This window comes from Montipora foliosa, chromosome 3 (genome assembly GCF_036669935.1).
Source record: "Montipora foliosa isolate CH-2021 chromosome 3, ASM3666993v2, whole genome shotgun sequence".
NCBI lineage: Eukaryota > Metazoa > Cnidaria > Anthozoa > Scleractinia > Acroporidae > Montipora > Montipora foliosa.
Genome location: NC_090871.1, coordinates 9,003,282 through 9,015,781, shown reverse-complemented (window position 1 = coordinate 9,015,781; position 12,500 = coordinate 9,003,282). Strand labels below are relative to the sequence as shown.

At 37.9% G+C, this 12,500-nt stretch overlaps 2 protein-coding genes across 3 annotated transcripts in view; both read left to right on the top strand.

Annotated features, from left to right (window-relative positions):
- The window catches only part of LOC137996668 (serine-protein kinase ATM-like), a 194,784-nt gene that overhangs the window by 106,756 nt on the left and 75,528 nt on the right, over positions 1-12,500 (top strand). Inside the window, exons 11-17 of one of the 2 annotated variants that reach the window (XM_068842188.1) lie at positions 4,828-4,915; positions 5,898-6,008; positions 7,791-7,989; positions 8,501-8,565; positions 10,227-10,430; positions 10,877-10,969; positions 12,098-12,203. In XM_068842188.1, the coding sequence (XP_068698289.1) occupies positions 4,828-4,915; positions 5,898-6,008; positions 7,791-7,989; positions 8,501-8,565; positions 10,227-10,430; positions 10,877-10,969; positions 12,098-12,203 (866 nt within the window). The remainder of the gene's footprint in view (positions 1-4,827; positions 4,916-5,897; positions 6,009-7,790; positions 7,990-8,500; positions 8,566-10,226; positions 10,431-10,876; positions 10,970-12,097; positions 12,204-12,500) is intronic. The other variant, XM_068842189.1, reaches the window with a different exon arrangement.
- LOC137994134 (zinc finger protein 862-like) lies at positions 1,868-3,943 on the top strand. The gene has a single exon (XM_068839803.1). It carries the CDS (start codon positions 1,868-1,870, stop codon positions 3,941-3,943), a length of 2,076 nt encoding a protein of 691 aa, XP_068695904.1.

Here is a 12,500-nt window from a genome sequence, read left to right as displayed (position 1 = left end):
GGCAGGCGGCAAAATTGCTGCCAACAATGAAGCATCTGCTGCCTACTAAAGTTCATCAATAACAAATTAATGTGAGGTCTCCTCTTGACCAAAATTAATTGTAACCAAAAAATATATATGAACATTTCTTTTGGTGAATTTAGCCGAAAAAATTCAAAGAAAATTTTTTACACAAACACTGAATGGCAGGGTTACTGGGCCTAGGAAAGCCTTGAACATGATGGCAGAAAATGAGCCACATGAAAGGTCAGCAGTCAAAGCTCTTGCAGTTACAAACAAGATGGTGTTGACAGGTATGGGTGTCAAGACACATTTACTACTTCTCCTAATACTTTCGGGAGATCTCAGTTATGTCGACTTGGAAACCTATAGTTTTGCATTTATACAATGCATTTCTAGGGATTTGAAGAGTTTGATTAAAATTGTCAATTTCATGTAGGGTCTTCCCCAATAAAGTTACTGGTGAAAAATAACTGGCATTGTTCTTTAACTCAATGTGCCAGAGAAACAAACATTTTTTTGCAAAGAGTTGTAATTAATGTACATGTACCAAAAGTGGCCCGCCTGGTCCTTATCCGAAAGGATTTGAAAGTCTAACCATTATTTTCAGATGAAAATACCATAGGCCTTATCTCGCATTACCTTTCATGATGCCCTTCTCTTTTGTGAATACATGTAGTGTGTGGGTTCCCAAAGGGTTATGGATGTTGAAGGGTTGGCCTACTGCAACAGTTTATCCTCCCTATCCAAGAAGACTTTTGAGTCTAACCTTTTTGCAGAAGTCATTACAAAGGCAGCACTTTCTCCTTAGTGACTTAAAGACACTGTGTGTTGGTCCATCTGGAGGTTTTGATCCTGCGACCTTTTGCACAGTAGTCCGATGCTCAACCAACTGAGCCAACTAGTTGGCGGCACTTTCCCTCACGTTTATTTCAAGTACCTTAGTGTTTGTCTGGCTGGGGTTCGAATATATATGTTCATGTACATCAATGGGATGTATGTCCCAGGGCTCGAGACTAACGTTAGCCAACTAGCCCCAGACTAGTAAAAATTCCGTTTTGGCTAGTGGTTTTTGCGCTTCACTAGCCATTTAGTGAAAATTTGTGAGCACTGGAAACCCAGAGGAAACCAATTAAAAGTTAATTTCAATTTTTTCACAAAACGAAATTGAGTCAAAGTGTGTAGAATTTAAAACATCGGCTGTAATAAATGTCATATATAATTTATTGGCTCAAACAAGAACTTTAAATTACTAAAATGCGAAAGAATGATTGACTTTTTTGTTTGTTTTTAACGACAAACGAACTGTTTGCCGCTAATAATTAGTCATGTGTGAAATCATGTGGAACTATGAGCATCATGTTTCGTGTGCACAGAATCTGGAGGTCACGCACGCTTTCAAAAACTTTCAAAATTCGCAGTTCAAAAATTTGAATGATGCCGATATAATATCGATGCCTGTGTTTGCAACGTGTAATAAAGTTAAGATGGAACGAATTATTGTGTTCTTGAGAAATCGTGAATTGACGTTTTGAAAGAATGGAATGTTTTTCGGCGGCAAGTTGCAAAGTTCTGTGAGAATTTCTCACGGAAGCGAAAGCTTCAGTTTTCTTTGTTGAGCGACGCCTATAATGATAGGATCGATGCCTAGGTTTGCAACGTATAGAGTTAAGGAGGAACGAATTATTTGTTTGTGAAAATCGTGAATCGCTATTTTGAAAGAAAAGAATGTTTTTCGGCGGTGCCAGTTCCGAAGTTTTGAAGGCGGTTCTGTGAGAACCATGGGCACGAAAACTTTGTACTTATCAGTTGTTCATTCAAAGCATACTGCAAGCTACACAGGCCAGCATTTACTTGACTTGATGCGATGACGGATATTAGAGTATATCTTGCGGGTGGAAAGGAAAAGAGCTCTGAAAAGAACAACACCGAAAAAGTTCACAAGAGGCCCATCGAAGAAGGCAAAGTTCCTCAGTCGAAACGAAAGTTTTTGCCTTCATGGAAGACTGACTTTCCATGGGTATACCATAGAGATGGGGCAATGTTCTGCTCAGTGTGTGAGGATAGGCCCAATTTATCAGATTCGTCCTCGGCATTTGTTTCAGGCAGCTGTGTAAATTTCAGGTTAGATTCTCTGAGAAGCCACGCAGGATCCGTTGGACACCAGAGAGCTGCAGATGCCTTCCGAATTGCAGCCAACCCACGAGAAGCAGTCATCCCATGGGCATTGAGACGACTGAACAAAGAGGTAGCTTTAAAGCTTGAAAAACGTTTCGACATTGCATACTTTGTTGCAAAAATGGAGATGTCATTTACAACGTATCCTCATCTTTGTCTATTAGAAGAAAAGCATGCAGTTGAGCTAGGACAGACTTACAGAAATGATAAAGCTTGCAAAGATTTTATAGTTGCCATATCTGATCAGTTTAAGAACGAGATTGGAGAGCAACTGCAAAGAGCACAATTTCTGGGTGTAATGGCAGACAGTGCAACAGATGTGGGTGTTCGGGAAGTTGAGGATGTCTACATGTATGTGCGTTACTTGAAAGATGGAGAACCAGTGAATACATTTGTAGGGCTTAGGCCTTGCCCTAACGCCAAAGCCCCGGGTATCACTGAAGCTGTTAACAGTGCTATGAGGGATGTGTGTGACAACTGGAAGGAAAAAGCGGTCACCCTTGGCACTGATGGAGCAGCTGTAATGGTTGGAGAAGTAGGGGGAGTTTTTGCCTTGCTGAAACGCGATATCCCTCACCTGATCAAGGTGCACTGTATAGCTCACCGATTAGAGCTGGCCTTTGCAGATACTGTTAAGGCTATTCCAGAGCTAGTAGAGGCTAAGACTATGCTCCAAGGGATATGGAAGCATTATCATTATTCCCCTAAGGCCGTTCGTGAGTTGAAAGAGTTGGCAGAAAGTATGCAAGTAAGGGCGTACAAAGCTGTGAAGGCAGATGGCACCAGATGGGTACCCCATTTGAAGCGAGCTTTAGACGTACTTCTTTCGAAGAATTACTACGCGGTAGTTAGCCATTTGCAGCACACCTCGCAAGCAAGGGATGCAAGTATAACAATGCAAGGCAGATCGTCTAATTACTGCAAAAAGTTGGTCAATTACAAGTTCCTCTTATTCCTCCACCTGCTTCTTGACATACATGTAGTCACTGCAATTAGCAAGCTGTCACTTCAATTCCAGGAGGACAAGATGTCAATATCTCAACTGCAAGACAAAGTGAATGCCCTGTCATCAATGCTTGACTCATTCAAGGTCAGGGCAGGAGAATATCTGAACTCATTTCAAGAAGAAGTGAGTGATGGAAATCTTTACAAAGGACTTGAGCTAACCAGGTCAGAGCGTGATACAGCATCCTTTGCCAGCAGCAAAGATGAAATCATTAACAAAGCCACAGCATTTATCACCGAGAGATTCCGAGGTCTTGGTGATGATCCAATCTTGTGTGGAGCATCAACTTTGACAGATCACAAATCATGGTCTTTAAACAACAGACAGCAGCTTCTCGTCTATGGTGAAGATGCTATTCAGGTTTTATCTCATCATTTTGAGGCTCTACTCGACCAACACCACTTCAACTTACAGTCCTGTCGTGATGAGTGGATGGAGATCAAGGTGCATTTGCAGAGGGAGAGGACAGAGCTGCAGTACAGTACCATTGAGTTCTGGAAGGGCAAGTTTCAGGTGCGGGAACGTTTCCCCAATTTCCTGCTGGTCATCGAAATTTGTCTTGTTATCCCCGTCCAAACTGCCTGCTGCGAGAGAGGCAATTCATGTCTCAACAGGATCATGTGTGACTTCCGGTCAACACTTGGTGTCTCTACTGTGGAAACACTCATGCGCATTTCTATTAATGGTGTTTCTCCAGAGCATTATCACTCAGCTTTGGCCGTTGCCAGGTGGCTTGACTCAGGGGAGAGAGCAAGGTGACCAAACTACAATGTTTAACTTATACAGTGCAACTTGATAAATAAGTGATGTAATTAAAATAAGTTGTCTATTCTCTAGTGAGTTATTCAAGTTCCAACCCCTCGAAATTCAAATCATTGAAAGCAGCATCCGTTTTGTATTTAAACTGCAGTGTTTATAGACTTTTGTATATTCAAAGTGTGAAGTTTGCATGGATTAGTGGGTTTGAAAACACGTTCTCACATCCAGTTTCAGAGTTTTAATAGCCATGTTAAATTTGTACCAGTGTCTTTCTCGGTATTATGAACTTCATTGACGATGAAGAATGGAACCTATAGTGTTTGATTTTAATAAGCGCGATTAGTGACGTCTGTTTTATTATGAAAATTCCAAATGTAAAGCATACTAACTTATTTCTAAAAATGTGATAAGTTGAAGTTATCGCACGTCAATAGTATAGTGGCTGGTTCGATAAAAAGGTACTGATTGACAAGATGAATAAAAGAAGTAAGAAGTTGAGTTCACAAGTCTGGAAGAATTTTTTGTTCACGATACAGTAACAAATGTCTGTGTCTGGCTAGTGAAAAATCTGTTTTGGCTAGTGAATCAAACCTGTCACTAGCCACTGGGCTAGCAAGTTGAAAAGTTAGTCTCGAGCCCTGTGTCCATTGTCAGGTGACACCTAAGCAACTAATTAACAATGATTATTATTATTGGATGAGGTTTAGCATGAAAGCGAGAATTAGTAAAGCTGAGGACCGAGCCAAAGGCTGAGGGGGATACCACAAACAGTGCTAAGATTAATACTGCGCACAAAAATGTCTCTTAATTAGATGTACATGTACATGTAGGATGGTCATGCATTTTAGTCTGCAGTTCAACTGAGTCTGTTTTTCCCATTGAAGGAGCCAAACGTCAAAAAATTGAGGTTGGATGGCAATCTTGCAGAGAGACTTTGGACAACACTTCTGAAAACTTTGTTCTGCAGTCCTGGTAAGGTTATCTCTACTGGCAATATTATTGTAAGTTATAAAAATAATTGTCATGGAAATATGAAATAACTGTGGAGAAAGTATGTGTATTTCCTTGGTACATGTATTAAAGAACATCACAACTGTTTGGACTCTGCAGTCTTGTCAGGTAATTGTAATTTAAGGAAGATAAGCTTTATGCCCAGTGACACGGCTCTAATGTGCAAACAAGATACTAATTGTTCCTAAATAAATTAAGTCTGGAAAAGCTCTTGTGCTACGTACCAGTCTGTTCATGAATTACTGCTAAGTCAGTTCCTGGTGCTTTGTTGTGATTCATTAGGTTACAGTACAATGTAGTAGTGTACATGTAATTGACAAAAGCTGTTCTAGTAACCCAGTGTTAACTCTAGCTATCTACCTACATGTACATGTACACACAGTTACTAAAATATTAATCTGAACTATATGCATGCTTTTCAGTTCATCACGGTTCAAACCAGTTCCATGCTTTCAAGAAACTTTCAATTATAAATTTCTAAATGAGAGGGATTCAGACTCTACTACACTGTATCACCAAACAGCTACAGTACAAGTTATATGTGTAACGACATAACTATAATAATGTTGAGCACATATTGTTAAGCAGCAATAATTATTACTGTTTTAACTGCTGAAAAATGTGCCCAATGTTCTGACATGATACATGGATCTTGCAATATGAAAAGGATTGGAAAGGTGATTAGTACTGCAGGTTAAAATAAAACTCTTTGAAGAAATGAAAAAAAATCCTGGTTAGGAGCAGATTGAGAGCTGTGCTGTGTTTCTGAATCCACTCTAGAAAGTTTAATAATCTGCAAATTCCATCTCATCCTGTCAAATTTACTTTTCATCAATAAGAAATTAATGGAAGTCATCAAGTTCATTCTACAGGTAAATTAATTTCTTTAGTTTAATTGCATGAAATCAAAGTTATTATGTTTTTACAATGTTTTGAATTGCAGGTTACAGATTCTTGCCTGTTTGTTTTCCAAGCATGTCTCAAGTCTTCCTACATCAGAGTTTCGTCCTTTCTTTTTGGTATTATTACATCAGATACAGACAAGGCAGAAAAGGTTACTTTAAAATACTGTTACAGTAATGTTTCATCAGTACCCAAGAATTCTCTTTAGTTGAAAATTGATTGGTTTCATCTAAGTGTTGATTTGGTTACTGGTCAAGTGCTAATCAAATGGTGATCAAAATAATGTAAATTTAGAGCAGTCAACAATACCTCCATGTAATTTCTTCAGAACAGTTGTTGTCCTGGGCCGGGTTGTTCAAAAGCCGATTAATGCTAATCCCACATTAAGAATTTACTAAGGAGGCTATTTCTTTACTCCTGTTGCTCCGTTTCATCGTCATTGATGTGTAAGGCTGTATCTAACTAGTTTGCACCACTGCCGCAAATGCCCATTAGGCAACCCCAAGAAATTTTGGCAAACAATCAAGCCTTTCGTGTACTCAAAGAAAAACATCAGCTGGAACTCCATTAATCTTAAAGAGGGTGATAGTCTTGTTGTTGTAGCACAAATTTTTAGTGCGCATTTTTCAACCTTCTTGAAGGACAACGAAATCTGCCCATCTTCAAAAAGGACGATCCTCATTATAAATCTAACTATCAGCCATTGTCGATTCTACTTACTGTGGATAAAGTTTTATACAATTTTTATTTATTATTTTATTTATTTATTCATTTCACTTTTTTCGGCACATTAGCATGTATTTGCTAGGGGCCTAATTAATCAGCCTCATCAACCCGAGTTGAAATAAAGTTACCTACCTACTGTAGCTGCTACCTTACCCAAATGCTGTTCAACACTGATATTCAGCAAAACTTTACATCAGAAGAAGTCAATCTTGAAAAACAAGAGTAAGCGAAAGAAACTTTCACCAAAAAGTTGAAAGCATGAAACAAAAGTTTAAGCTAATCCTGAATTAAGTTAATTGGCTTTCGAACAACCGGACCCTGGGCTCAAAGATGGAAACAATAGAATAACAAGGAAAAGGAAAGTGGTGTGTGTGGCCCTCTTAGCTAGTTTAACAATAAGGCACCTGCTGGATTTTGGTGACAAAGACAAGAAAACCTGGGCTGGGTTGTTCAAACCGAGGAGTTTATTTCTCTACTCCCAAATGCTGTTCAACGCTGATATTCGGCAAAACTTTACATTGGAAGAAGTCAATCTTGAAAAACAAAAATAAGCAAATTAAAGAAACTTTCACCAAAAAGTTGAAAACTTGAAACAAAAGCTTATGCTAATCCTGGATTAAGCTAATTGGCTTTCGAACAACCGGGGCCTGGTGGAAACCCTCAAAGCAGGGTTAATATTGAGAACCAGCATCTATATCCTAGGAATGGCAACACCCAGATATTATAATTATAGTTTCCCCGACAGGACTTCTGACAGCAGCTGTAAAATACATGACCAGACAGGAACCTGTGTTGGTCATGTCCCAAATCAAAGTGGTGATTTGTTCAGTAACTTGCTCTAATATCCGTGACCTTTGAGAAAAATTCTTTGCAGGTTTTGTTTCTTGCTTGAAATTTGGAAATGGAAATGGAAAAATTGATGGTTAACTGTTATCCAGTTTCCTATGTTACAATGTATACAGTGCTCCAAATGTCTTTTCATGTACTGTACAGTATAAGTACTGTAAGTTTTAATTTAAATTAAAAGATAGTAAACTGTAATGCATTTTAATTTGCATTTGATCTGCTGCACACAACAGCATCTGATTTACATGTATAATAATTAAGTTCCAAAACTTCTTTATAAAAATTAATAAAAAAGGATGCTCTATAATCATAAGGTTGCTGTTTCACATTTTTAAAATTATTTGTTTTGATCTGTTCTTAGACATGAAATTATCCTTTCTGTACTGCGTTGTTTAGAAGCCCTTGTGCTCTGTTTTGTGAAACGGAGACAGGAGTTAGACTGTCTTGTTGCTGATTCTGTCAACTTGACTTTAAAGCAAATCTGGACATCTACATTGCGAATCATTGGAATAAAGCACCTTACTGACTGTGGCTTTTCCCTCCTAACATCCCTGATGAAGGTATTAATAATTATTATGAGTCAAAATAAAAGCTTCATGTCGCCTTCTTTTGTTTATTCATAATTTGTGCAATGTAATTTAAATGCCAGACTGAATCTTTTCTTGCCATGTCATGTATGTTAGGGAGGTACAATGTATCTTAAAAAAATGTTGTTGTTTACAAACTACAGTAAGGCCCCTAAACATACATGTACCATATATAATTATGTTGATGATTGGGTGATTGTGTTGTACCTGTAGCTGGATGCATACATGTTCATTTGTCAGAGAAAAGGTGTTGTTACAAACTTAGCACAAAACTGGAGATCAACGACTGCCAATAAACACCTTACTGTACACTGTAGTTTGTACAGACAGACCTTATTCTATTGTGTCATTAAATTTGAAGTATCTTTACATTAACTTTTATGGAAAAAAATGATTTCAGATGACCAAAATAAATTAATGCACACTGTCAGTTAATGAACTGTAGTCAATTATTATTATACTTAAATCCTTCTTTTATAATCAGGAAAGTGCCATTCACCCTGAACCAGATGTTTTTGGTGTAATTATTGCTAGCGGAATGCCATCAAGGTATTGTACAGACAGACAATAATCTTCTATTTTGCATTTACAATGTGTACTTACATTGTACAGTAAGTGTTATCGTAAATTTGAACAATAATTTTAAGGATGCATTTACTGCTTTCACATCTGGTATTTCTTGCTGGTTACAGTAGCTTGAGGCTGGGTGTTTGTCAGTCAAATTGGCATTTGATTTTGCTTTAGAATTTTAATCGTTTTGAAACTCTGGAGCTTACTATGATGCCTGGGACCCATTTTTTCTAAAGTCCCAACAACATTTTGGGCTAAAAAAGCCATTTTGTGAAGCTGCCATCTACTTGTTTTAAAACACTGCATGGTGTTGTAGTGCATGTACATAATTGTACATGTATGTTTTCAAGATTACTAAAAGCAAAAAGAAGATTGATGACTTAAAACCTTGATCTCCCTTCTGAAGATCAGATTTGTTGAGAAATGCCCTTACAGGGTAATTAGATGCATGTGGATTTCAATAAGTGTCCTGAAATGTCCCTTGATGTGCTCTGTGTGTATATGGGTGGGTGGGTATAGCAGGTCCACATCAGCTGAATAGCTGCCAAAACTTCAACCTGCTTATTATAAATAAACAAACAAACAAACAAACTCTCATCTCCCCAACTTCAATATCACTCCTGTCTCGGAGTACAGACAATTAAAGTCGCAAACTGTCCGGCAAGTGCTGCTCCTCAAATAAGTATAAAACAACTGTATTTACCCTTGGCTAAAAATAACACTAAGTAACCTTTACCCTCACCTTATTGTTGGAAATAGGTAGCAAATCCTTAGATTTAAAGGGACACTTCACATTGGATGTCAAAACTGGGCATGCATCTAATTACTAGTTACATTTCTGAACATGAGTGCTGAAGATACAGAAAGTAACATGCCTCTGGTCTGGTTGGAAACAATAATGACTCCTTACTGTTTTGGACATTGCAGGTTTTAACTGTTACAACATGCCAGTGTTGAAGGCCAATGCAGGAAAAATGATTTGCATCTGAAAATTAAGATTCCCCCCCCACCCCCCCACCTTTGCTGTATTTGCCCCCATTCAATGTGTGAGGAAAAGAAACTGTTGTATTAAATTATTGGAGAATGATGAGCTCAAACTTTTGAAAATATTCAAGAATTAATTTTCTCTGAACAGCATTATATTGCCAGGGACGTTTTTTCTTGCAAATGAGTTATGTTCGAGAAATAGACTACATGTAAGTACAGTAATATGTGACAAAAACCCCTGTTTTTGATAATAACAGGGTTGCCACATGGTTTCATTGTAGATGCCTGCATGTTTGAAACTAGGATATGAAAAATGAAACTTTAGTATCGTCTGCCCAACAGTGGAGTAGAGTGATTGTGGCAAAGACAACAAAGTAGGTGACAGCTGACACCTGTCTACTTTTAAATTCAAGAAATTACTGTAACCTTCAAGAAGCATAAAAACAACAGAGAGTGTTTCCTTGGATTACATTTTATTAACGTTATGTATACACATGTAGCTCCAAAATTTGTTAACATACTGGCAGGTTAAAAACTTGATCTCTATAACCCAATAGAAATTGTTATTCCTCTGTATAACCATATGATTGCTTCAGCAGGAGCATGTTATAGGTCAAGTACGTAATGATCATGCATATTTTCTTGTTCTCAAGGACCTCAGTGGAATTTCTAGTCACATATTTACAGCTCTATCCCTTGCCTGAAAACTTCCAGCCTGCATCACCAGCTGCCTTCCCCACGTCATACACAGGCTTGTACCCTTTACGATATCTGCTGTTCAACTGGATTTTACCTGTTGATGAGGGAGGTGATGGCTCTATTGATGTCCTGACATTATGGTCAAATAGGACAAGCAGGTAATTTAAATGTGTTGTAAAATAGTTTGCATTAAAATAGAAATGTTCCATACAACAAGAAACCAAATTTCATCTCCTAGGTTCCCTACTAAAAAAGATTGCTTGACTAGATCAGTGATGCCTTGACTTAGTCACTTGTGCAAATATAATGGCTCCCCATAAACCATTCATCATGACTGTGACGTGTACAGTACCATGCATTTTCTGGTTTATGGCTGTATGAATTCCTTGCAAACATTGTCGTGGGTTCACCCTTTAAAGACAATTATTATTTTGTGTATGTGCAATCAAAGCTTATACAAGTCATGTACAGCTTGACAGAGCAGCATTTTACAGTGTACAATGGAAGTTCCAATTATTTCTGATATATTTGATAATTTTGTGTAGTAGTAATACAGTCAAAGGAAGTTACATTTATCTTCATTTATTGGCTTTTTCTATCGTAGATTACCTAATGTGCACTTACTAGCTGGTGCACTTGTATCCCTTGCACACAAGTTTACAACAGCGCTTGAAATTGTCCACCAGGATTTGTCAGTGTAAGTATTGTACACCCACAGTAAGGATCAGCTATGTCACGCCATTTTTTAGTGAAATGCTGCGAGGTGACAATCTTGAAAATAAGGTGACACCCAAACAATGATGTAGTTTATTTAAGAGTATCTGATACTTTGCAGAAACTATCACAATATATTCTTCAGGCTTCTCGACGCAATAGAAATTTGTGCTCATCACTGCGAGACAACATGGTTTCATTTGATTTCATACCCGCAGTGCAATATATGATGTATTTCATATATATCTTTCACTCATAATTACTTATCACAGGAAGTTGTGAACTCAGAAGTGACCAGCTCCCAACGTCAGTGGCTTCATAGCTCAGTTGGTTAGAGCATCGCACCGGTATCGCGAGGTCGTGGGTTCAAATCCCGTTGAAGTCCTAAAAAAATTTTTCAGGCTTCTCGACGCAATAGAAATTTGCGCTCATCACTGCGAGACAAAATGGTTTCATTTGATATTCTTCTGTCTTGTGTTGTTCCAGGGTTGTAAAGTTAGAAATAAATCCTAACTTGAAAAAAAGTGCAAGTTTTTATCACGTTCCCTCGACTAGCGCACAAAATGGCCAACAGTTAACTGTTGATGAGGCTTCCCTAAAAAAACAGGTGACATTCCTGATTGGGTGGAGCTGTGTATTAAAGCAAAAGCAAGGCTTGCTAAGACAGAACTTATCACAGAGAGAGCGCTTGGGGATGTACATGACAGATAAAATCATTAAACTCATGAAGTTGCTTGCTAGAGGAGCAGAAAAAAGTAGTTGCTAGAAGTAGATATTTTTTACCCTTACATCGTAGATTCGGAGGATATTCAAATGCACATGTATGTACTGTACGTGTATAAAGGTGTCAACTGAAGGAGTACCTTAAGTTTGTACAAGCTTTAAAAGAGAGCAAAACAGCAGCGACAATGACTTTAAAGGATACTGTATGTTTGGTCAAGTGACTTGCATAAAAGGACTTGATGGGCAAAATGTTTTTTGTGTGGGCAATAGTTTGCTTAGAGAGTTAATGCTTTCCTCAACGGGTCAGTGTATGCAATTGATCTGTTGTTGAATAGGGCTTGAATAATGCTGGCCTTCTTTTGATATTCCATTTTTCTTTTAAATTTAGGCAGCATGATCCTGATGAAAATCCTAAAGATGCCGATGGAGTCCTTTTTCAGATGCAAGAAATCTATTTAAAATCCACCTTTGATGTTGTACAGACACTTAATAAGGTTGGTTTCTTTGTTTGTCTCATCTGCTGTAGCCATACATGTAGTTTCTACAATCTATTGTAGGCAATGACTAACGATTTTAAATCCTGTGTTTCTTTTAGGAGTGCTTCATGTATTTTATAGAAAGTTAAAGCATGTAGTTTTGTTAATTGACCAGGCGTGTCCAATACACCCAAACTACAATCTTGTACGAAACTCTTGGGAAAAGTCCCGGCTTAAAGTTTATTAAGTTTATTTGACATGCATTCACAAACACATCTTTATCCATGTATCTCCAGGTTTTGTTTCAGGAACGTT